The 27,045-nt window shown below is 34.6% G+C and overlaps 1 protein-coding gene across 1 annotated transcript in view; it reads right to left on the bottom strand.

The window, feature by feature from the left end:
* The window catches only part of LRP1B (LDL receptor related protein 1B), a 781,126-nt gene that overhangs the window by 151,468 nt on the left and 602,613 nt on the right, over positions 1-27,045 (bottom strand). The window contains exons 39-42 of the mRNA XM_057401813.1: positions 26,669-26,793; positions 23,172-23,543; positions 9,194-9,383; positions 7,624-7,828 (exon numbers count right to left, since the gene is read on the bottom strand). Coding sequence (XP_057257796.1) covers positions 7,624-7,828; positions 9,194-9,383; positions 23,172-23,543; positions 26,669-26,793 — 892 coding nt within the window. The remainder of the gene's footprint in view (positions 1-7,623; positions 7,829-9,193; positions 9,384-23,171; positions 23,544-26,668; positions 26,794-27,045) is intronic.

The raw sequence follows: 27,045 nt of genomic DNA, 5'->3' as shown, positions 1-27,045 counted from the left end.
CGCCGGATCGATTGCGGTGCCATTTTGAAGCACGCAGTAGAAAATAGGGATCATGTGCTAGCGGGAGATTTAAAGGAACTGCGAGCCTCTCCAACCCACTACACCCTAGAGTGAAAAAATTTTTAACTCAGTCACGGAGGAGCCAGGTCTGCAGATGGCCACATATCGAACGAGATACATCTGATAAGAAAGACACAGCTGCAAGCAACGGAGACCCCGAGTTCGGCCCAGGATCAGCCCCCGAATCCCCTGAATCCGAGCCAGATTTATAGCCTCTGCTTCCAGACTCTGACTCTTTGTCTCCCAGGTCGGTCAGCTCAGACTCACTGGCCCTGGAGACGCTCAGTTGTAACAATGGGCAACCAAGGATGCTTTCAACAGGTAGCTGTTTAACATTTCGGGCATGAAAGGGTCAACGTAAAGGTGCAGTTGCCGGCGGGCATTTATGGTTGCTGCTGAAGCAGGCAGGCCGCTATAGTTGCTGCCCAGCAGGACGGCTTTTGCAAAAAAAAAAAAAAAAAAAAGGGGGGGGGGGGAAGAGAGAGAGTAATGATGCTGCACTTAACCTGTCTAACCTGTCTACTTCTCAAGAACTGAAGAACTGATAACCTGGGGGAGGGGGTACATTTGTGTCCTCCTGCCTACAGGTCCATGGTGACTGCCTGCAAAGTTTGTCAAGCCTTGCCATGAGCTGGACAGACGAATGGAAAAACCCGATGCCTCAGCTACAGGAGCTGACCCAAGCAGAATGAGATAGAGGAAGAGAAAGAACGATTAACTGCAAAACATCACTTGGGGACAACTGAAAAGTAACATCCTGAATATGTGTGCTTGTAAAGTAGCTATTATTAGAGGTGGTGATTTTGTGTATAAAACCACCTGTATTTACTAGCTAGTTGCTAATAAGAAACTGCACCTTGTATTGTAGAGATTTGTCACTTGTAAAAGAGATGTGAGAGCATGGAAATTTGCAGTAGCTGCTAGAAAATGCTAAGGCAAAAGCTAGAAAGATTTTAATACAATGGTAGTGTTATAAAGCAGGTGATGGAACAAATTAAGAGGGGGGGAGAATTCCACTGGTAAGAAATTTCTTTGGCTAGTCCTTCACTGCCATCAGCATCTTCAACATGCTGCTGCACCCTGTAATAGTTACTCTGCTAATGTAAATATGTGTGTGCCTTGCTGTAGTAGCGACTTGTTACTGGATAAAACAAAAGGGGGAAGATGTGGAGACAGTGTTCTCACGGGAGAGTGCATAATTGGTACATAAACTTTGAATAGTCCTGAAAGATACAGCAAGGCCATGGGAGGCCCGAAGAAGCTTAAGCAAGCAAGATAAGAGGCTGGAATTCACCAAGTTAATGAGAACTGTGGACTGTTGGCAAGCTTTCAAGGTTGAGTTCTCACACCTGTGTTTAACCACTTATATGTTAGTCATTAAGGGTCTTCAAAACATGTATCCAATCATAATATGTCAAATCACTGTAAGTGCTTCAGCCGGGGCCTTGGCTCAACTAAGCAGACTGGGTTGCTGAGTTGCTAAGCAGACAAATACTACATCGAAGGCAATTCCTGATTTGTTGCTTAAATGTTGACTCTAAGACATGCAACGCTGCAGAACCTTTTGTTGTTGGAACAGGGACATGGATGTGAAGAGTTTGATGGAATGTGTTGTATGAATCTTTCTGGTCATTTTAATTCAATACATGCACAGCTGAAAGTCCTGGCTCAGCTTACCCAGCAACTGCAAGTGAGCAGTGACCTAGGGATAACTAAATGGCTGTCCTCATGAGGCATTACAGGTTGACTTAAAACACTGCTATTTGAAGTACTGCGCTTATGTATCATTGTTAGGTTAATCATCGTAGCTATTAGACTTGCTTATAGTTGTGTGATAAAACAGGTGAACAGAATAACCCACAATGCCTTGCTTGCACAAAGAAAAGGGGGGAATTGTTGCAGAATGACTCTAAGAGCAGGACCATAGAGTTCTGGAGGACTGTGCAAGCAAGGCAGGGGGTGGCCCCCACAGGTAACCGGAAACCGGACATGGGAGGAGAATGTGGAGGAAGCTGTGGGGGCTAACCAATACTGTTATGCCAAGAAGGAGTGGCTGAATACCACTCCTATATATATGTGAACTGCGTCACAAATAAAGTAGAAGTTTGCTTATCACCCATATTGGGTTGGCCTGTCTGCTTCTCCTCGCCGCTAACATCTATGAAAAAAAAAAAAAGACACTGTGATACAGGGAATCAGCTGCATAGCCAGGGGAAAAAAATCAAATAATCTAAGTCATAACATTTATGTATTTGATTTACCCACCTTAAGAAATACACTTAAATCACACTCCGTATTTTGCCTTTTATTGATGTTATTGCTTTAGTAAAAAGCAAAAATGCTATCTCTTCCTAGATAAACAAATCTATCAGCCTTGATCTGGAGTATTCAAATTCTGATCTTCCAACACTGTGAAGTTATTGGGAAAAAAAGGTTATCTTAACCAGAGGAAAAAAAAAAAAAAATCAAGTAAGTTTTCCAGTGCCTGAAGGGGCTGACAAGAAAGCTGGAAAGGGACTTTTTACAAGGGCATGTAGGGACAGGAAGGGAGAATGGCTTTAAACTGAAAGAGGGTAATTTAGATTATGTATTAGGAAGAAATACTTCATCATGAGAGTAATAAGACACTGGAACAGGCTGCCCAGAGATGCTGTGGCTGCCCCATCCCTGGCAGTCTTACACGCCAGGTTGGAAGGGGCTGTGAGCAACCTGGTCTAGTGGAAGGTGTCCCTACCCATGGCAGGGGGTTGGAACTGGATGATCTTGAGGCACCCTTCAAAACCAAACCATTCTGTGATTTTATGAACAAAATAAATATTTGGGGTGGTGGGTGTGGGTGGTAATTGGAAAGGGAGGTTAGAGACAGAAAACTTGTAACTGGTGAACTTGTGAGATTATCAGTTACCATTCCTTTTGCCACAAAAGAAATTACAATTCACAGTCAACGTTTGTGTTGGATTTTGTGGAAGAACGGTGCCAATATCCTATTAAAAATAATCATGCTTTTTCTTGATTGGTCTGAATAAAGATTGTATTTTCATCATTGTTATACCTTTGATGAATGGATTTTCATTTATTGTTTCTTTCAAAAATACATAATAACTGGATTTGCAATCACACAGCAAGGGATACAAGGGACATACCACATTTACCAAGAATGGTAAAATCCTGTTTCAAGAGAAATGCCCAAGTGCAATGTAACAAAATCAGAAGTGCTTCCTCTTCAACAATTATTTTTTGTTTCTACATGCTAGAAATGAATTTTACATTTCTAATTGTTAATATTTTGCATTACTTATATCTGTTCTGGCTACTTTGCTGATGCTTTGGTGAGTTATTCAGCCACTTCTCAAGGTCACCATGAACACTTTCCAAGAATTGACCGAAATTACTCTGCTGTTCTCAATCATACTTGTACTAAAAATAAATATAATGCCAGGCCTGAAAAGTAATTTTAGATGTCAGCCACAAAGTCATGTTTTTCGTAAATGCACAGTCAAACCTTTAACTTGCATTTCTGAAGAAGAGATCTGATAAAATGTTACTGAAGATAACAGAAGCTGAGAATCAACTTTTAAATTTATTTAATTGCTTAAATATAGAATCCCAACAAAATTAAAACATATAGTCTAGAAATTGAAAATTATAATTACTGGAAGGTTGCAATTACACAAAGGTTATAATTACTGGAATCACCTCTAAAACCATATTGATTTTTAAAATCACACCTACAGGTCCACAAAACCATAACTGAGACCAAAACATTTCAGCCTGAATGTTAGAAAATAACTAGACTTCTATTTCTAGGTTCTCAGTACACAAAATGTTACAGAATACTCAACATTGAAGACGAAAAAAACACCAAGCCAAAACAAAAACAAAACTAACCCCCCCCCAAAAAAGATGCAAAACAAGAAGACACAAAAGAAAAAAAACAACTAACCCAAAACCAAACCACCAAAAAACCAACATACAAAACAAAAAAACAAACCCAAACAAAATAGATTTATTGGAAAATTGGTCATGATTTATTGCAAAAATAAGTTCAAACATTAAATCAGATTTATCTGATGTTGGCTTACTCTGTGTTCAGGAACAAAATGTTATAGTTAAAGCATAAAGCAGATAAAACCAAGTGTGGCCGCAATATTATGTCCAACTAAGTGCAGGAGAAAAACTGAAAGAAAAGGGAAGGGACTGTGAAAAATATAATTACCAATTGTGTTTTTTAAACAGCAAGATCTGACAGAGCAGAACAAGAAACACAAAAGCAAAAATTCAAAACCAAACAACAACAAAACTGCCTATCTTCTAAGAAATAAAAAAGAACACAACAAAAAAAAATCTTTCAAACTTGAAAGATTACTCCAGCAACCAAATACCAGTATTAAAATACCAGCTTAAGACAAAATCAATAAAATCTTACAGTCCACTTAAAAAAGTCAATTTGATACTGCTGAATTATTTTCTACCCATTCAATGTACTAGATTATTGTGGTGAACAGAATGAAGAAAGGAGCTGCTACCTAGAAGAAAATTAATTGTGTTACCATTAGCATTTCATATTCTACTACACAATTTCTACCTTTCTTAACCTAACTGAAACTAGAAGCAATGAAGCAGATACAGTGAGGAAAAGAGTAATCTGTTTAAACTGGTTTTGAGGGGTGTTTGATGGCAGGACCTTGATGAAACACCCTAAAGAACCTCAGCTCACCAAAACAGTGGAATGACTGTTGCTTGTATTCTCCTAATGTATCTTGTCAATCTGCACAGCATATGAAGAAAAACAACTGTCATGGAAATATTATTTCACTAGATCTAGAATACAATTTCCTGGTTGGATTGTAGCATTAGTAAGCACACATCTCCACGGTGATGAGCAACTCTGCTGAAGCTCTACTAGTAAAGCCAGTACAGTTTCAGTACAAATTTGAATAAAGCAGCCTGGTGTTTGTTTGTTTTTTTCTGGTATGAAAATCCCCATCTAACTAATGCAGAAAAAGTGCCTTCAAAACCCATAAAATGCACACAACTCTGTTTCAAAGATCATAGCACGTGATATATAAGTATTTATTTTTTACAACAGAGTTAGCGGATTCTCCTAAAACATAAATTGGTGTAAGACAACCAGCCATACATAGTACAGCTAAAGCTCCCCAGAAGCCTTCAGAAGATCATGCTGGACTAAGCTTACTGCTTTCAGGAACTTCTTTGTTACTGTAATGGGGAAGAAATAGTAGCAACAGAGAAATAACTTTGTAGGTAGAGATGGTAATGTAGGTAATGTATTTCAGAAAAGCAAATCACTGGAATAAAACTGCATTTATGTAACAATTTATGTTCAAGCTCAAGCTCCAGGAACATAAGAGTGTCTGAACTTGCTTTTAACTTGCAGGCAAACCCAATGAAGTACCAGCCCAAGATCCTACTTGTGAAGGAAACAGAAGTTGCATATGTCTTTCATATAGACATTTTTAATTGACCAATGGACCTTAAATCAATACAGCGGTTTGTCATTTGCAATTATAATAATAAAGATGAATACAAGTGATGAAATTAAGAAAAAAAAATCCTCTAATATACTGTCAATCGTAAAAAACTACAATAAAAGAGAAGACAAAGGACAGAAAGTCAAAGAAGATGATGTCATTATGCATTAGAACTTTCATACTGTGATCGAAGTCCTATAAAGGCAATAGTTAAGAAAGCTGGCAAGTATGAGAAAAACAGGTAATTTCCTCTACCCAAATCTCCTGTACTTGTATTTTAAGATGGCGACAAGCCTCTCAAGAGTCCACTTGAAGAATACTTTTATGTGGTAGACAGAAAACTAATGCACTTTCCAGACACATAATTATTCAGATTAGTCAAGAATAAACACACGTAAGACACACAAGAGAACTGATGAATGAAGCAAGATGCAGAAAAATTTCAAATGACAGAAATTTAAGTTTTTCATTTGAACTAACTACATCCTTTTGTAATTTAATTACGAACTCCAAGCTCATTGCATGCAACCCAGTTAAAACTTCTGATCGCTTTATTCAGTAACATAAGAGACAATTCTGCAAACACTGTTGAGCTGTTATATGGTTCAATATGGATCCGTTACATGTACGTCTAGAACACCATGTGCTGTTATGTTACATTTTCTAACATAAAAATTCAACCGTTAACTGAATGACATACAGATCTAAAAGGTATGAATCATCTGTGAAAGTATGACCCGAATTTAATACTAGTAACTACAGATTTTGTACAGCATTTCAAATCAAGATATAATAACAGATGAAAAGGGGAAATTATGAAAGAAGTAAAAGTAGTTTTTCTATCTCCCAACTGACAAAACAAAATCCCAAAGAAAACCATCAAAGGGCCTTCTGTATGTTATTCTCAGATACACAAGTCGATTTACTGAGCAAAAATCTCAGAAAGTTTATCAATTTTGACAGTGTATATAACCAGAAACTGTAGACGTTGGAATCCATATAGGTGTGGTTTGCCCAGTTTCTGATACAGTTACTGCATCTAAAAACATTGGTGAGCTGTGGTTAATTTATACAAAAAAAAAAAAACAACAAAAAGCCAAAGAAATGACGCAAACTATATGCATTGTCATGCTGAGTTTACTTCTGCTGTTACAAGCTTGGCTCTCATATTTTGTTCTGATAAGGAAATATTGCCTAAACAAAGTATGTGGAATTTCTCACAGATAATGCCATTTTCATTTCAGATGCAAATATTTAAAAGCTTTTATACAGTATATGAAGAATTTATTAAAAATTAATAGACATGAAAGTGAGCTGATATACCAGATATTATCTTGTAGACCTGGGAATTGAAAATATGACCCAGAACATGCCCTTCATTCATTTTATCATGCAGTTTGGGAGGTACAAAATCCCTAAAAGACTTCATGAGATATAAGAAATGCAGAGCTAAACATGAAACAGAAACATGAGCAAAGATAAACTGCCTTCAGCATGTTCCAAGCAAAAGGTCGACTTGAGCTAAAACTAATAGAGCACGAGTATTTTGTACTCAAGTAGAGTACAAAAATGTATTATAAGGAAAGAGCAATGGAGTTGAATATATCTGAATGGTTGAATATATCTGAAAATGTACAATCGGAAAAAAAGACTTGTACAGAAGCATTACACAAAAGAAATTCCCGTTTACCCAGATAAGTAGAGCACTGGAAGGAAAATTATAATCCTCCCATGTAAAGCTGAATATTTCTCTACCTTTTCCACTGAAGTTAGCTCTACATTTTTTTCAAGCTGATATTACAGAACATTTAGGACAGTGATGCTTCAGGCTCAATACTAATGCAAACAGATTTCACAATAAGGGTCTGCATCTCCAGAAGGTCATACAGAATCTGGAGTGTGTTGAGCATTACTTGTACTTCAGACGTGTTTCAGTTTTAAATCTCATATACAACTAATAGTAGGAGAAACTTAGCAACTAATGATCTTTCTGTAACATTTTCATTTTAAAGACGCTAAAAACGGCAAACAGATTTACCATGAATATGTTCAGGATTTTTGTTTTACTTACATATCTTTGTGATCCATCATATTCACACCTCTCAATTTTTCCCAAGCTGCCATCTGAAAAGTAAAGTTTCTCCGCCCTATGATCAATGGTAAGTCCATTTGGTGTCAGAATATCTGTACTAATGATAACCTGTGCATTTTTGCCTGAGAGAGTAGATCTCATGATACTTGGGAGCTGCTCATTCCAATTGGTCCAAAACATCAAGCTGTATTAAAATCAAAACAACAAACAAAAACATGAGATACATTTTATCATTTAATTCTCTATGAAATGAGCAACAAAAAAAACCCACATGCCTTTACAGACAATTATAAATGGCATCTATCAATGAAGAAAATGTAATAGCCCAACATCCTAGAAATTATGGCTGCTTCCTAGTTCATTAATTTGCATACATGTACACTTTATTTTTTCTGTTCACAGGCGTGTCAATTATGACCACTAGAGAGAGATACAAACTGTGCAACGATATAAACTTAATTGTGGTAATGTGTATATTAGTAATTTCTAACAGTGAAATTAATCTGCAGCTTTTCCTGTATTAGAAATGTGATACAGACCAAAGGACTTGTAATGCAGAAGGTTGGTAATAGGAAATCAAATCACCTTAATATGCTTCACAGGAGGCTCGATTGGCCCCTTGTTACTGTTAAATAATGGTGGACAAAATGTTACAGAATGAGCTGTGGCTGACATTCATACACTAATCAGAGCCTTCCCATTCTCTCACTGCAATCTCCATCAGTATTTACTTGATTTATTTATGATACCTAGATAAATAGTATTTTACAATAGAGCATAAACTCTTAACTTGCATGAACTGTACATGAAGTCACACAGGGAAATATCCTACTTGACTACAACATTGTACGTTCAACAGTCACATCTTGAAAATAGAGCTTCTAAGTCAGAAATGCAGCCTAGCCTCCCCAAAGGTGGAGAGTTAGCAGAAAAATCAGTTTGCCTTCCCTTTCTTCCAGAACTAACAGAGAAGATTAACTCAGATTTGTAAGGCACTTATTAGAAAGAGGCTGAAGTAAAAATATAAGCCCTTCTATTATCTTACTAGGAAACAGTCTGATTTGAGAGTGGCAGGAAGGATACTAAATAAGACTACTTTCCAGGATGTTGTTTACAAACACTGTAAGTGAAGATCTTGCTATATAATTTTATACAACACTGGGGCCTATCAATTTACCACACAAGAAACTCAAGATTCCTTTTAGTAAATGCTTAAATTAATTTTGTTTTTATTTAAGCAGTAAATACCATGTCTGACAAAAGAAATCAGTAAAATAGTCACTTGATAGCTCACATTTACAGCTTTTTTTTTAACATTACATGAAAATGATTATTTCATCTGAAATGTAAGAAAAACATATAAGATGATGTATCTTAATTCTGCAATTTTTTTAAAGACATTAATACTCATATTTGTCTTCTAAACAAAGAAATATGCTTAACCCTTGTAGGGTCCAGCAGTATTACTTGACTATGAAATAAAGAAGTGCTGCTGTATCCTTGACATTAGGCAAAAATTAGAATCTGATAAGAAAGATGTAACACATACTTTTGACATTCATCTAGAGCTAACACATGTGGATGATCATCTTCAGACATCGTTATTACTGCTTCCCAGTTGAATGCTCCTCGATGTCTCTGGTCAACAGAGTGTCTCATGATTGAGGATGTGGTTGAACTAGTCCAATAGAGAGCATCCCAAGCTCTGTGATAAGCAAGTCCCTCCACTGACCCAGCATCTGGAAGACATGGTTACAGAGCAATTAAAACTCTTTTTAACAAGATGTCTGTTTTTCTTCAAAGTTGATCCTCCAGAATCACAGAGTTCAGCTATTTCAGCCCGTTGACTCTGCCAATTCTTTTCTTGTTTCACCTTTTTATTTTTATTGGAATCAAAGTCTTATTATTTTTTTATAAATTTAAACAACAAAAAAGAGAGCAAGATCACTATTAATATCCCTGTACTATATTTGTCAATTCTAATACTTATTAAAATAGTATTTTTACTACAGTGTCCCCAGATAATACATTAGAAATAATAAGCTTTTATTCAAGACAACAATAATTTAGTCAACTTCAAACATCATTTAAGCCAAGTCTTGGGTATTTTCTCACTAATTACTTGTATTATGTAGCATTATCTTTCAATGTATTTTCTAACACAAATACATATTACATTAATAGGGATCAAAGTGTTCAGTTGTTATTAACAGTATAGGCTTCTTTAAACACCTGAAAAAAACTGAAAAAAACACCCCAAACTCTGAAGGTCTCTGCATCAATACATCATTTTAATAAGCCAAAACCCACACTCTTTCATTCTACATAAAAAATTGTGAGCCAGAAACCAAAGCAAATATTAATAAGCAGCTAAAGCATACACTTAACATCCTGAAAAGATAAATTGTTTCTGATTCTAATATGCAAAAGTGAGAGGCTGAGAAATAGGACTAATTATTTCCTACCATTTTTTTAATTACTACAGAAATGTACGTTGATTTCTTCACTTACTATTTTGTTAGAAACAAATAATTTTAGACCAGAAGGTTCATGCAGCTTATTAATGAGCTACAGAAAGAAAAAAATCTAGAAATATAGTAAGGATTACATTGCCCTTGTTATTGTAATTTATATTCAGCTTGCTGGAATTTTACCATGAAATTCATATACACAGAACAGAAAGTCCCAAAATAAGTTTGATCACATTGAAAGTGCTAATACTAAATCAAAACTATGATGCAAATAAATCAAAATTATGAGACAAGTGATTATTTATCAGATTTTTATATCTCCAAAGCATTTAGGTATCTTCTGACTACATTTTCATGACATATCTGTAAAGACAACTCAATGACTTGTCCTAAAGAAGAAAGAACACAAATAAGGAGATGACACTTCCTAAAGGGAGGTGAATATACATAGAAAGAATTTTCCTGCTTATAAAGGAGAATTTATGCAAAAACAAAGCAAAACAAAACAAACAAAACCCCCCAACCCAATCACTAATTAAATATAATACTCTCTGCTGCATACACATGGCAAGTGCACTTGCTTAGCTCCATCAAAAGTATAAATCCTGGAGTATTTGTATCGAGCACACTCTTTTATTTTCCAAGAAACTTTTAGCTTTGTCATATTACTTACTTATGGAGTTGAGAACTCCACTAATACAGACAAGACTCATTTAATACTGGTAGAAATCTGTAAGTAACGTGGTTTTAAAGTCAATGGTGTAAGACTTTGAGAGTAGGTTTTGGAGTGATCCAACATTTAGATAAATTCTTACAACAGAAAATACAACTAACTTTCTTCTTATTAGCTTGAGTATGAAGTACCACCAGTACACTTCTCAGGCAAATATTCAACATATTATCAGTGCTAACAGGTTTTTTTTAGTTTATGTTTTTTCTAAGTTAAAATAAACTTTTTGTTCTAGAGATTAGTAAAGAATCACAAAATTCATATAAGCCCTTTTATCAGTGATAAAATAGGTGCCAAGGGAGGATAGAAATGGTCCCAGAATGACCCTCTAGCCACTTGCAAGTGGTTCCTTAAAAGCAAAATCTTCAAGCAACTTCATATTGCCAATACAGGACATTGGAGAAGATTCCAAAGCAACTGCATTCTACTGTTGTATCATTACCAGTTTGCACTGATATTTTATATTTTCTTATTTCACACCTCCTTATGAAATACTGTAAAGCACTTTTTTTTAAATTAATTTGTCATTACCTATTCAGTTACTTTAAAAAATATCAGAAATATGGACTCATCCTCTCTGGTGCTATAATTGGGGGATTCAGTCCCAAAGTCTACTGACAGGATAAAACTTAGTAATTTGTCTACTCTCAGCTTCATATTTTCACAGTATCATATAATATTCTGAATTAGTAAAGCATAAAGAAACTGGAAATGAAAAGAAACACATTTGTTTCACTGACACATTGAATTAAAACACTGATGGCATTAGATGCCTACAGCACTGATTAAATTTATTCTAGCCATGAAGAAACAGTTTATGATTTTCACAAGAATAGCATACTTAAATGAAAGGAACATTAATACAATATGATATTAATATACAAATACTCACATTATTCACCTGCCACTGACATTCTGAATTAAAGCAGTAATGGGGTGTATAACTGATTAAATATCTACACAAGAGAATGCAACAGCTTATGATTTACAAAGGCAATGGTACAGTGATCACATCATTACGTTGCCAAACGCTATCTATCACTTTTACTAAACTTAACGAAGATGGATTGCATCCCACAGATGAGATGCAGCCTATAAATATTGTCATGCTGATCTTCATCTGACTTTCCCAGGGAACAGACAAGCAACAAATCAATAACTGAAGAACTCGGATTAGAGCTCCCTCATTACTGCAAACAGAAAATAAAAACCCTACAGAACATGAAAGTTTAAATTATCGAATAGCTGTAGCCACTGAGTTTTGTTAATATATAGACTATTTCTGTTTCCTACATTTTTATCTCCTCTTCCATCAGAACTATTCCAGTTGCACCAGTTAAATTACAATTTTTCTTTAATTTTTTTTCTAACTTCTTTTCTTTAGCAAAGTTGTAAAGCAAGAAAAACTGTCAACATTAAATTTTTTTTTAATACTGAAAAGCCATCAAAGTAATATATTGAGCATAAACAGCACTTCGATATAAGAATTTTGAAGACTTTGATGTTCAGTAATTAACATTAGACACCTGTTTGAGCTTCATTCATTTTCTGCATTGGTTTTCACAGTTTACCTTTCAGGATACAGCCTGCAATTTATACAAGACCGGTCACAAGAGATGATACTGCTTTCTGTCAATCTGTTTTTGTAAGATTATGGTGATAGATAACAGGTGGTCACCATTATATCTGAGATGAAAAGAATTCCTCGCAAGCAATAAAGCACCAGAAGGAAAGGGTTTATGTCTACAAATCTGCCTGCACAATTGGAACTTTAAATCACCATTCATCTTTCTGCTTTGCTCCATAAGTACTATAAAGCAGGAAGCCACTTGCCAAACAAAAATTTCAAGACAATAGCAAGTTGTAATTAAAAGGAAAAAATTGTCTCAAAAATTAGGAAATTTAATTTTTTAATTGCTTCTGTCAGTCACATGTAAAAAAAAAAGCCACCATATATTCTACCATAACAGAATTCTTAAATATCAAGTATGGCATAAACAACTCTGAACTGCAATAACCATTTATTTTGCTGTCCTATTTAGACTATTATTATTTCAGAGCACATGTAAAGTTTGCTAAAGTGGGCAGATATTTGCATAATTTTTCTTCCTCTTCAAAATATAAACCCATGCTGTGCACTATTATGAATTAAATATCATTAATAAGATAGTATAAAAAAAAACTTTGCGTTCTTCAAGGCAAAAACTGACTTAACTTCAAGATATTGTGAACATCTCATGTATGTAATCTTATTATGCCTTCAAAATTTCTTTAGCTGCCGCCTCTGGAAAGAATAAACATTTGTTGGGAATAGTCTAAAGAGAAGTAAAATAATTTTAGAAAAGCATAAGTTCTAAAATATGTTTTTAGAATCCAGAAAAAAATAGCCCTTTTTGTCTTAGAAAGTATCTCACATCTCACAAAATGTTTGGTGTCTTCCTAATGACAATTAAAAAATCAGTCTGCATGCAAATAAAAATGAAAATACAAATACTGAATAATTGCTCAAGAAATATTTCTAACACATTCAGAAAATACCAGGCAAATAGCTCTCTGGCTTTATAACACTACTTTAGTCTATGCCAATGAAGATACATAAAATACTGTACATAATTTCTGTATTTGTGAAACAAGAACAGTGTTGAAGACAGGCAGATGCCTAAGTAACAGGATATTTATAGTCCAACAGTGAACTTATGAAGGTCTAACAAAACACCTGATGAACTGTATTATATCACAGAATGGTTTGGGTTGGAAGGGACCTTACAGGAAAGGCTAATTTGCAGTTCTCTCCAAATACAAAAGCTTGAGTTCATATCATAGAATGGTTTGGGTTGGAAGGGAGCGTAAAGACCATCTAGTTCCAACCCCTCTGCCCCCTTCCACTAGACCAGACTGCTCAAAGTCCCATCCACTTGAACACTTCCAGGGATGGGGCATCCATAGCTTCTCCAGGCAACCTGTTCCAGTGTCTCACCACCCTCAAGGGAAATAACTCTTCCCAAATTGGAATCTAAATCTTCCTTCTTCCAGTTTTAAAGACATTACCCCTTGTACTATCACCACTTGCTCTTAGCAGGAAAAAGAGTATAAACCTAACCTGCAGTTGATGACTTTAATCATACTTAGATGAACTAACCAACCAAGTGAATAGTATGGAATAGATGGATAGTATTTCTATGCAATGAAGTGCATTAGATATTGACTCAACATACCTGTGCTACAAGACTTGTGATGCCCACTTTTGAGCTAGACAAGGTAGGTCTGCACTTCTGGGCAAATCTGGATCTTTGAAAGCAGGTGATCTATCACTGCTCTGTGAATACCTGCATGCTCACTACTTTGGGGTTAGAATTTAGGGAGTCCTGGTGATGCAAATAGAACAGAGATACCAGAAAGAAAAGTTGATCCTGAAAGGATCAATCAGCAGATCATTCAGTGTTTCTAGAAAACATCATTTTTTATTTTGTTTTTGAGACTCACAGAAATACGTTATTTGCTCTTATAACTTCTCAGATGTTCAGATAGAGACCTGCACAAGGTGTACACCAAGAAATTGATAGCAGCATTTTGATTTTAGACTATCTGAATTATTTTTTTGTCCCCTACCAGCACAGGTGGTTTTTCTACATTTTGCTATACAGTTTAACTTACTTCTGGCTAAAACAGATGAGCTCAGAAACTCATGAGAGAAAAGAAAGTATGCCACTACTTTTTTTGTCATATTTACCTGAACGTACTCTTTAAAATATGGAAAATAGTGACTTTGAAAACAGTAAGCTTGTTGCAGATCTATGCCTATTAAAGCATAAATGCTGGGTTTCTTTTCAGCTCCCAAGTAACAGCATTTAAAAAACACATTAGTTAAGCCACAGTAGATAGAATCATCTTAATTTGCCTTGATAATCAGCTTTTAAGAATCAAGCTGTGTTTCTGTTGCTAAATATAATTACGTATTTAAGCCTATTGTCTTCATTCTTGTGGACTATAATATGTTCCTTCAAAGAACGATTTGTCCCTTTTTATCACGGGGGAAAAAGTAACCAACAGCTTTTTATGTGGAAATCTTTACCTACCTCAAATTGCTTTTTTTCGCAACAAAGGATATAACCCTTCTGTGGCTGTTGCCTGACAGCTTGTTGAAGAAAACCACAGAAATGTAAACTTGCAATATACTGTCCTCTGTTACCTTAAATAGAACTTACTCTTTGATTACATTTAGGGTCAGTGTGGAATAATGTGGCAAAAGAATAATGATATATCATATACTTCAGGAAATATAGGGAACTCAACAACTTAGAAAAAGAATAGTATTTTGCACAAATGTAATCTGTAACCTTTTCACTATAGTTCAGAGTATCATTACCAGTTAACAAGAGTTATAATACCATAACTTCAATACAGTTAAAATATGCACGCACAAGAGGCTCTAAAAGCAGAAAGCATTTTAGAATGAATAGCTAACACACAGAGATGGAAGCGTTTTATTAGATTTTTTAAAATATCAACAATTGTCGTGGAAGATTTTTTTCTAATTACAGGAGCCTACAACATGTAGACTCAAAAAGAGTCTAACCCTAACCCTTACCACCTTTAAAATATTACCATTTGAATGACTACCCTGACTACCCTAAGACGAATAAGCTTTCTAATGAATACATATAATCACACGTTTTTCCGTTACTGTTGAAGTACAGTCAAACACAACAGAGATATTACAAGCATTAATGGCAGACTTGCCTAATAAACTAATAAGATTTGCTGGAGCACATTATTATTCAGAATAATAATAATAAAAAAGTAAAATATATTAAGTCAAGAGATACTCCTCTGTATAGCTTTGAGAATTCACCAAATATAGTTTAGCATTTAATACAACTAAGTCACGGCTGCTGATGTGAAAGTTTTCATCCACAAATACTTACATCAGTAAAAATTTAGGGGCAACATGTAAAGTTGAAGCTGTCACAAACAGTATTAATTCTTCATGAAAAATCTTAAGTTTAGTAGGGAAAAGCACCTTTCCTTAATATTGATGTTGGGAATGCTCAGGAAATACTGAATGGAAATATCCATGTAAGCCAGCTCTCGTCAGGAGCGCATTTCAGAGTTTCAAACCCAGGAACAGCTAAACAAAGCATGAAATATTCTAGAAATATGTATTTCTGCACAACGACTCCTTAATAAAGTTAGTAAACTTTATCCATATATAGCAACAGCTCATAAATTTTATCCTTTAATCATAATATGCACCCACATCGAGAAAAAATATAGTGACAAACTAGACACTTTTCACTAACAAAGATGCACTTGTAATAAATTTTGGGTTTTACTACTTAAATGTCCTAGGACTTAACCATAGCCTTTCACTTTCCCTCCTTTGACAAGTGAAAAATCACTGGACCTATATTCCTATACATAGATTTATAATGAATCCAATTCATTTATGAAATGAAAAGCAGCAATATTAAAGTATTTATTTTTAACAGACTAAAAATTTCTTTCTTGGAGAAGAAAGCTCGAAAACTGAAAGGGTTTCATACAGTGTACCAAATTTAATGCTCTGTAAGAGAAATGGGAACATAAATGCCTTTTTGACAGTAAAATTGGACCCATTTAGTTAGAGAGAATAGTAGCACACATTGGAACACCTTTAAAAGATTCAGACTTACAATACATCACAGGATGTGACATTTGAAGTTAGCAGTAAAAAGGTTTTTACCTTCTATAGACACGAGTGCCTAAGGTTCAAAACAGAAGGGGCATTTTCTCATGCAACACCTCCTTACACTGGCAGAATGTCAGTGCCATTATTTACAGATAGAGAAAAAAACTCAGCTCATTGAAACTCTCTCATCTTAATACTTTTTCCTCCCTCTCATTTGCATTCATTTGCCTTTCCTACCCTTCTTTTTCTCATTTCTTTAGTTTCTAACTCCCTCATTGGTCTTCTGTCTAAGGTTGTGCCACTACATTAAACTTACTTCAATGCTGCACTGTTTTTTCTGCAGATGCACTGTGGCAGGCTTTGGCTAATGAATAGATTACCTCAAATTTTTACCTATGATAAAAGAAAGAAAAGAAAAAAAATAAAGGAGACTGCACTATTAGCTTAGAAACTGAGGCTTAGTTAAAAAAAATAATTAAAATAATCTGCCTTGTATAAACATCAGTTTTGACACAACTTCGGACAATAAAAAGTCTCCAGAAATGAAATGCTATGAAGCAACATCTTGTTACCCACTGCAAATTAGCTATCCACTAGCACGTCATCCACTGTCTAAAGCTACTCTTAGTTTACATTTTTACTGGGATCGGAGGTAGATCACAAAGATGGTTTATCACAGAGATGGCTTAAGATGGTCTTTTCTCCATTCTCAGCCGATAGAAATTTTAGACTATTTCAGAGCTGCTGTTACACAATGTCATGTTCACCAGGGAAGGAAGAATGAAAGCAATACTTCTCTGGCACTCTGCTTCTAGTCAGGCACAGAAGGAAGGATACCAAAGTAAAGAAGAGAAGTTTGTCAAGGGATTTGCAAATTGGGCCTCAATCTTGGGTACTGGAAAAGAAAAAATGTATACTTTTATCCCATCAAATGTACTGCGTTTTTTAGCTTAAAGGGTAAAGCCACAGTGGCAAACATGTTATGTGTAACATGAAACAAGAAGTTTAGCATACTGGTCTTCATGACAGTATTTTAATGAAGGCTCCCATTAGTTCTTTGCTCCATCAAAATCACAATGAATCTACTATTTGAACAACATCTCTTTCACAGACTTTCTCTGACTCAATTTGAAACCTCTAATCCCAGGTGGAAGAAAACTCTGCTCAGATCGTCACAACATTAAAAACAAATATAACTTGTCATATATCAGTTGACATAACAAGTAACATTCAGTGGGAGATGCAATATGAGAGGGTATAAGCATATAATACCAAAAAAATCTCATATATCAAATAGATCCTCGCTTCTGTTAAAACATTTTCATTTTCAGGTGTTTCAATCTCCTTAAAAATTACTTACAGAGGGAAGATACATCTATTTAGAACTATACAGCTTTTTAAAGTACATGACGTGCGTATCACAGTGCCTTTGAAATGACTTCAAGTTTAAATATTACACAAACTGGTTCAGAAGTCTGAAATAAGTGTTGGTCTGGCTAAAAGTGACTAAACAACAGAGGAAAGAAGAGCAAAATTCTCCCCGGACTCACTTTCAGAGAAGAATAGACCCTATTGTTCCAAATGAAACTGATAAACTGTAGCAATTTTGAAGAAGTCGGATTTCAAAATAGCTCCTTACATAACTCTGTGCCTTTAACTGCTACTGATTTCTGTTTTTTCTTTCTATACACTGATCCATTGTCTCTCTTTAGCCTAGGTTTTCAGTAACTAACTCTCCCAGAAAGACTGGGAACAGTTAGATGGTCTAGTCCTGGTAGGGCTGCACAGAAATTATAAAGCTTATTCAGAGATGGCCACCCCAAGATATTGATTGAAGTTCAGTGTCACTTCCATGTAAATCTGTTACCTTGTGTACCTCTTTTTGTATTTAATGACTTCTTTCAATTTTCAACAAAACCTACAGTCCAGTGGGGGCTACAATTAAATGTAAAACAAGTTCCAAAGTACACGCAATCTTCCCAGATCTCCTTTAGACTACCAAATAAATTAGGATTTGATTTGTTGAGGCAATGGTTCTCACTATCAAAAGTTCCAGAAAGCTTATGTGAAATGAAAAAAAAAAAAAAACCTAAAACCCAACCCCTTTTTGCAGTTTAAATCCCATATGATTCCTAAAACTGGAAAAACAAAGGATGTGTACGTATATATATATATATATATATATATGTATTATATAATGAATTTTCCAACTATAATCCCTGTGACTGTGCTCTATTTTACAACGGGCTGCCATTGACAATGAAAAATAGAAATATCATGAAGGCTCTTGCACATTTTGCCTTAGCTTCATGAAGCTTTTGCAACACAACAGGACACAACAGCACACATACAGCTAGCTTAGGTTACAGGTTAGAAGCAGAAGCTGACTAGTCTGTGTAAAGTGCATTTGTATAGATGCAAAATGAAATAGCAGAAGGTTACAAGGAAATTAGTGAGTGTGGACTCCACTGTAAGTACCTCATTCCTACAGTCTACTACTCCTCAAAGCATGTACTTAAAGCAAGAAAGGTGATAAAATGTAACCTCTCACACTCTTTTTGGAAGAAAAGACTGAGACTAAAAGACTGTGACCATACATGGTAGTCATGTCACAACATATTTAAATAGGTTGCTCCATCAGTAAGTTAATTTTAAAAATGTCTACAGACTGGATTAAGCTGTACATGATGCTACAGTAATGAAATGATAAGTGATACTGAATTCACCACCCAAAAAGCTATCTGTGGAAAATCAAGCAAGAACAAGGTAATTTTTTTTAAATTGGCAATCACAAAAGATTAACCCTATAAAGTTACTTATAAGAAAGAAGACCCTACTGACTAAAGGAAATAATGCTCATTTTAACAGCAGAGTTCAGAGATAAAAAAAGAATCCACTCCAAAAACCTACTCTGCACAAAAAACTAAATGTGTTAGGGTATGGCATACTATGCACAGGCTACATGCTGTTGTTATTTTTAATTCCTGCTCAAGAAAGAACTCCACCAGGTACTGGGTTCTCCCTGAGTTTGAATCTGATTTCAGTGAACTGGAACAAGTTAGATAAAGTTGTTGATGTGCTGTAAATCTACTTTCCCTAAGCTGAAAATGTGCTAGCTAATAGGTTGTTTATGAGTTGGAAATCTGTTCAGTGAGGTGAAAATTTGTCAGATAATGGGTTGTTTATGAATTCTAAATCAATATTCAGTGAGTCGGAACTATGTTGGATAATAGCTTGTGTATGGGTTGTAAATCTGTTTTCAGCGAACTGGAAACATGTTAGATAATGGGTTGTTTCTTAGTAGTAAATCTGTTCCTAGTGAGCTAAAAACATGCTAGATAATGGTTTGCTTGTGAGTTGTAAATCTGTTTTTAGTGTACTGGAAACGTGTTTAACAAAGGGCTCTATATATCTTAACTGTTTTTAGAGTGCAGAAAAGCTCACAAATGTGTTAGACTTGAGTGGGATATATCTGATCTCAGTGAGTTCAGCTGATGGATTTTTATGTGCAGATCTACATTCAGAGACGTAAAAATCTGGGATAACAATATTTTGTATACAATGTGCTCTATTTCCTCTGAGTCAAATAATAAGCAAAGGTTTGCATGATTTCTAGACTTCAATTTAATGAGGTAGGAAGTGAGTGTAAAATTGTTAGAACCACACTAAATATTTGCAATGTGGTTTTGAATCTCTTCCTAATAAAGTAAAACTTTATACAGATGCATACTAATAAGTTTGAGAAAAAAAGCAAAATGAACATTGAAGATGTTATTTTTTAATCTCTCAGCTGGATTTCATTTAGTTTCTATATAACACATATAGTTAAGATGGAAATCAGAAAATTGTATGTCTTCTGATGAATGGAATCACTGGTGTTAACCAGTCTCATCACTGCTTTTTCCTTTAGGTATCACTGTTGGTCAAATACTTCCAGTATAAAAAGGAGTCTCAAACTGCCTCCTGTTTACAGTGAGAAAAAATCATGTGCAGACTGTGGAAAGGAACGATATGTAGTACAAAAATACCAGTTTAAAATTAATGACTCAACATAAAGAAAAGGGATTTAAAACACATGAAGGAGAACAATAACTAACATATACTGGGATGTGTTATCCCTTGCAATTTACAGTGAAAAACAACTGAACCATTTATAGAAAACAAAGAACATAGTTCACAAATACATCCCAAGAATCTATACAGTAAGTTTTTTGCAAGGATACAAAATTTCATCTGACATTCAATTATTCAGAGTGCTGGGTCTGCTAATGAAAAATGAAATCAGGCATATTAAGATTACAAGTAGAAACAACTTCCTAACAATTTCTTAAAACTGTAATTATCAGCTATGCATTATGGGATGTCTTCAGCTCTTGTACAACCACCTATTATACAGTAATGAGGAACACTTTATTGTTCTTTTAAGAAACAATTTTTATCTGCATTGGTTCTTCTCCAGTACCTTATTTCTTCTCTTTGCCTACTTCCAATGGCTTTTCATGTAAAACTTTCAATCTCTTCCTATTACACAAGGATTAAGAATAATAGTTGTATGTTAGCACTGCCCATTTTGTGAGCTGTTAGTGTCTTTTGCACAGCTAACCACAAGTCTGAATTCCTAGGTTTTGATGCTTCCCTGACAGTAATGAGAACATTTTGACAACATTGTTTCATTTTACCATATCTTAATAGAGAGAACATTAATGCCTCTAAAATATGCACAAAAACTCAAAAAAAAAAAGGATCTTTTATCATATCTGAAAAATGCTTTTCTGTTCATTACTGTCAACAGTTTTTCATGACCATGAATACCTTCCCTGAACCACAGTGCTGAGCTACATAATGATACAATTATCCAACATCAGTGAGAGAATATTTTGTCAGTTTGCAGCTGTTTAACTTATTTTCTAAAAATATTTCATTAACATACAACAGCAAAGGGTAGTATGTTCCACATCAAATGTACTTCCACTATTCCTAATCACTTTGTTTAGCCTTGTTATTATACTGTTTGACCCAAATAAATAGCTAAATGTAGCAATGCCATAGGCAATATATGACATCAGAAATTCAGATGAGAACCATCTGAAAAAGCAAAATCTAGACAACACTTCAATTTTGGAAAACAGTTACTGAAATTAACTGCAGCATCCAAAAAACCCACACAGCAGTCAAAAATTACGTGGAAAAGAAGAAACATGGTAAATACATGCATTGGATAACTTACTACAGATGTATTAGGTTTACTGCATGTTTTACAACAATTAAATTGGAACAGAAATAAGAGACAACAGAAGATTTTAGAACTTGGATATCTGTAGCACAGATTTTTGGATGTTTAGCATTAAGGATAAATTTCTTACACATTCACATTCAGATTTTTTCTTGAATTCTAATTTTATGAAGATTAATCATGATAACTATTACTTGCACTTTGTATTAAAGTTACGTTAGACTTTGTTGACAAAGATTTCAGTGCCAGATCCTCTGAAGATTTTACTGAGGCCTCAGCTGCAACATCTTTTGTGTCTTGGCCTCAAGACTTGGGTGATGATACTGCTGGCAGTTCCTTGACAGCAGTGTATCTAGCTTCATGTATTCAAAGGCTAAAAAATTGTCAAGTTTCATACAACTCCTCCTACTAGTCTGGTGAATTAACACATAGTAAATATGCAAAACTACTGAGTAAGCCTCTACTGAAGACTTTGCCTCTAATTATCAATGCGCACAAGTGACTTTTCTTGGTCTCACTATGAGAAGGGTGAGTCAACTGGACAAGGTCCTAATATTTTATACCAAGGAATGGTTATGTCAGCAGAGGTATCTTACAGTACTTCATCCCCACTAACTAGAAAAATAAACAGCCAATTAGTTCATGGAGTAAGGGGACTTCTTCATAGCCAAGCACTGCAGATTGAAGTTTTGTTTCAACAGGAAAGCACCTTAAAAATCACAGGAATATAAATTAAACACTGTCATTACCACATCTGTTTTTCAGTAATAGGCATCACGCACCACAAAATTATTACAAAATAAATTGTTCTGAAGTTGTAATTTTAATAATAAGGTTTAAATGTATCTTATAAAACACAATAATTGTGTTACATACTTGAGTAAGGTAAAATTTTATTGACTTTTTTATTCTACAAAATCAACAGATTATCAGCACTAATAAAGTCTTGTGGAATCACAGAATCATAGAATAGTTAGGGTTGAAAAGGACCTTAAGATCATCTAGTTCCAACCACCCTGCCATGGGCAGGGACACCTCACTAAACCATGTCACCCAAGGCTCTGTCCAACCTGGCCTTGAACACCACCAGGGATGGAGCATTCACAACTTCCCTGGGCAACACATTCCAGTGCCTCACCACCCTTACAGGAAAGAATTTCTTCCTTATATCCAATCTAAACTTCCCCTGTTTAAGTTTTAACCCGTTACCCCTTGTCCTATCACTACAGTCCCTAATGAATAGTCCATCCCCAGCATCCTTATAGGCCCCCTTCAGATACTGGAAGGCTGCTATGAGGTCTCCACACAGACTTCTCTTCTCCAGGCTGAACAGCCCCAACTTTCTCAGCCTATCTTCATACAGGAGGTAAACTGAGAGTTTATTGAAATAAAATATATATTTGGGTAAATATTTTCTTTACTTACTTTCAATAAGCACTTTTCTGCCAGTCCAGTTGTCTTTAATGACTTGTATATTTCCAAAGTGTGCATCACTGAAGAATATGCGATTTGTACCTCTTCCTTTCAGACTGTAGTCAAAAGCAAGAGCTATCACATTTTTGAAGTACTCTGGGTTTTCATATGGCCTCACTGGTGAATTTAAGTTGTTTTCATCTGAAATATGTATACTTTTTAATATTGTCCTTCCTGAGTACAACAGGTACCCTTCATGTCTAAGGCAAGTAATTCCATCTTCTGCAAGATAGCCATGTGCACAAGCACATGTTCTCCGTGCATTTCCCCGATAAAGGCAAAGTTGATGACATCCACCATTATTCTTGGAACAAATATTAGTACCTGTAAATCAAAATAAAATTAAAAGAAAAATCTTTTATAATATTACACTTAGCTAACTTGAATCAAACCTAATTTTGTATATTCTGAGAATTCTTCTCATAAAATCATTCATATTAAAAATTCAGAAGTAAAACGACATAAATAGTAAATAATGTAAAATAGTAAAGAATGTAACTTTAACCACAATGTAAAGACAATTTTAAATACAATTAATGTCCTTTCCAATTCATAATAGTATGCATTTATGAGTAGAAAATAATAAAATGGGTTAATCCATAATAATGATTTAAGGTTTAGAGACCATTTCAAGTGCTTTGAAAGATTTTATTTTTTTTAAAAACACCTGTTACTGGCAAAATATCAAATTTAAATACCATCAGAATACAGCACCGGTTTTAGACAATTTATAGCAAAATGAAAACACGCATATTGACAGGTTCAAAATTGTGTCAGTTCAGTTCCCAGTTTTTGATAAAGACATTTCCTAACATTTTGTTCTAATTTACTTAAATCCTGTCTTTAAAAACTTACTCCCTGACAAATGCATACCATTAAGAAATCATTGTCAAATTAGTAACTTCAATGACTTAAACTACACTTCTTGCAAGCAATATTTAAAATTACAGTAATTGTCAATAATTAGGAGCTATTTTCCTATTTCTGTTTTGGACTATGTATGAATTATTATCATAGTTAGTTTAGATAATTTAGTTTCTGTTCCTGACAGCACTTTCCGTACAATTCAGCTCTTTCAATTTCCCATTTCTGAAAAGTTTTTCACATTGTGAAGAAGAATAAAACATTTTAAATAGATTGTTTTCAGCTAGAAAACTGTAATACTTGTTAGGGAATACGTAGTGTCTGAAAGTACTGTTGACTGTTTTTTCCTAACTGCTACATTTGAAGCTACTTTCAAGAAAAAATTAATGGAGGATGAGAGATAACTTGCTCTTAAAATTAGATGTGTTTTGTGTTCCTAGGCAACATCACATGAGACATACTTCTACAGCTATGCAAAAAAATTTGGAGATTTCACTGTATACATTTTTATATTTGCTTTGCTTTAAAGATTTTTCTTAAAGTTTTATTAGGCTAGAAATGTTAATATCTGTTTGGAAGGATGAGAGATTGAGAAGAGAAAAGAAAATATGTGAAAAAGATTCTCAAGCTTCTAAAATCAACCTTTGAAAACTTCAATGCCTTCCACAGTTCACCAGCTGTAAATATCTTTGAAGATGGACAATTCCAAAACCGGTGTAGTTAGGGCATGTCTATGTGCACATAGAAAATAGCACTGAAGGATAGGAATCTGCTTGGGAATAGCACTGCAGGACTGGCTCATCAGGAAGGGTAAAATAGATGTTTGAAAAAAAAGCATTAATTATTATCAGCAGAAGTTGTTTGGTTTCTGTTTTTTTTTTTTGGGAGTGGGGGAGGAGTTCTTTTGTGTTTGATGGTTTATTTGTTTGGGTTTGTTTTTTTTTTTTTTGTTGTTTTAATAATAGAAGGTCAGGAAGCTAGCTAATTACATTTTTTTAAAAACATCATTAACTACTAGTTCAATGAACTTAAAAAAATATATATATATATATAATAGTGTGATATAGAAAAACATTCCAAAAACATTTTTTCACCTGTTTTTTCCCTTTTGTCCTTCTGGCTCACTGACATCCCCTCCCAAAGACATTAACCATTTGTACCCTAGTAAAATTTGAAAAATGTATTAAAAAAATCATTCAGTTATGTTTTTCAAACATAGAAAGCTTTTTAGCCTCAGTAACTGCTTCTCCTACTCCTAATGCAATAAAGTCTTTAAAGCTATCAATAAAAATAATTATATGTAAAGAAGCATTGTTTTAACCTATTGGTCTGTTTTCTTAATTCTAGAATATAAAGCCCTTCCAAGAAAGCAGACATTAACTATTTCTAGCCTGGTTGAAAAAAAACAGTACATTTTTGAGTGGATTTTATTTTTGTCCACAAAATACAATGCCCACAGTACTCTGAAATCACATGCAGAAATTCTTAGTAAAATCAATACACGTATGTTTTCAAAATGTTGTTGTCTTTTTTTAAGTATTTAATAAAAAACTTGAATAAAAAATGAAGATAGTTTTTCTTACTGACCGTTACATATGTTTTCTTTAAAAATCAGATTTATTTTACATGTCATTTAATGCTGCTATTTAGGAAAGATGTATAAAAGAAGCAGGATCATTGGGTATGTAATGCTGTGATGAAAGCAACTTTTGAGCACTACCAAGACGAAAGATATATTAATGTTAAAAAGTTAATTTTGCGTTACGGTAACATTTCCTCCCCCCCTCCCTTTTGAATGTATTTATAGAAAATCCATCTGTATGGCCTTGTAACAGTTTGTTTTGAGGAAATCATCATCATTTTTGGTAGACTTTTTCAACCTTTGCTCACTGAAGCAAGTTTTTCAAGGTCTTTTCAAAACCAGAATTTTAAGAGGAAAAAGAGCTAAAGGCAAGATTATTCTTAGTAAGGTAGCAGAGAATAAAATTTTACCACTGATACCACAAATCACAGAGGGTACATGCTAACTTTTGTCTCTTGAATTTGCTAAATAAATAGGATATAAAGGAAATCTGATAATTTACAATGTCTCTTCTCGCACAAAAAAAAACCTGAATTCAAACCCAAGTAATCATAGATAACAAACATTTAAGATGGAAGCCGAGAATTCCTAGCTGTGTGAAAAAAAAAAAAAAAAAAAAATCTGGTTTCCTTTCAAATAGAAAGCAAAACAAACCTGAGATTACTGCTTTTTAAGGCATAGTTCAAGGCCCTTCTAAAACCTGACTGTTTTTTTGCTTCCTTACCCCACTTTTAATTTTCTTTAAAACAAAATAAAACTCACCAAACCTGGAACAATACAAAGTGGTGTTGCTTTCGACTTTCTCCTTAAAACACTCAGAATAAATATTACTAAAATTCTTCCACGTGTTTTCTTTATTACACTAATTTTAGCTAAGAAAAATACTTCAGGAGTAAAAAGTGGAGAAAAAATCAGTGATTACTTAACTTCTGGTATGCTTTAACATATATAAAAGTAGCAGATGATATTACAACAATTAATAGCATCCTTAAGAACAGCCAACCTTTCTCTCGTGCTCTATTAAAGACTTTAACTTCCTTCAGGTTTATTCCAAGGCCAGTCCTCATGGTCACAGCATCCGTGGCCTCATTCTTGTGGCCTCTTCTAATAGAGCCGTTTGCATGTGCTCTGCCAAAAAAGTTGAAGATGTCTCATCAACAATCCTCAACTAATTCACACCAAACAAATGACTGAAGGGCAGTGGAAAGCTCACCAAACAGAAGGTGAAGAAACCTGTTCTCATCTATGACACTGATATGCTTTAGGTTTCAGCATCAGAATTGCCCTTTCTTTGGAAATTGCATAGGTTTCTGTGATCCATTCTGTGACCTTGCTAAGGAATGGCTAATCCTACAAAGGTGAAGCACCTGGCACTGAAAT

Source organism: Pezoporus wallicus, unplaced genomic scaffold, assembly GCF_028554395.1.
Source record: "Pezoporus wallicus isolate ANWC-B61680 ecotype Strahan unplaced genomic scaffold, APGP_CSIRO_Pwel_v1 contig_865, whole genome shotgun sequence".
NCBI classification, from domain to species: Eukaryota; Metazoa; Chordata; class Aves; order Psittaciformes; family Psittacidae; genus Pezoporus; species Pezoporus wallicus.
This window is presented reverse-complemented; position numbering and strand designations above follow the sequence as displayed.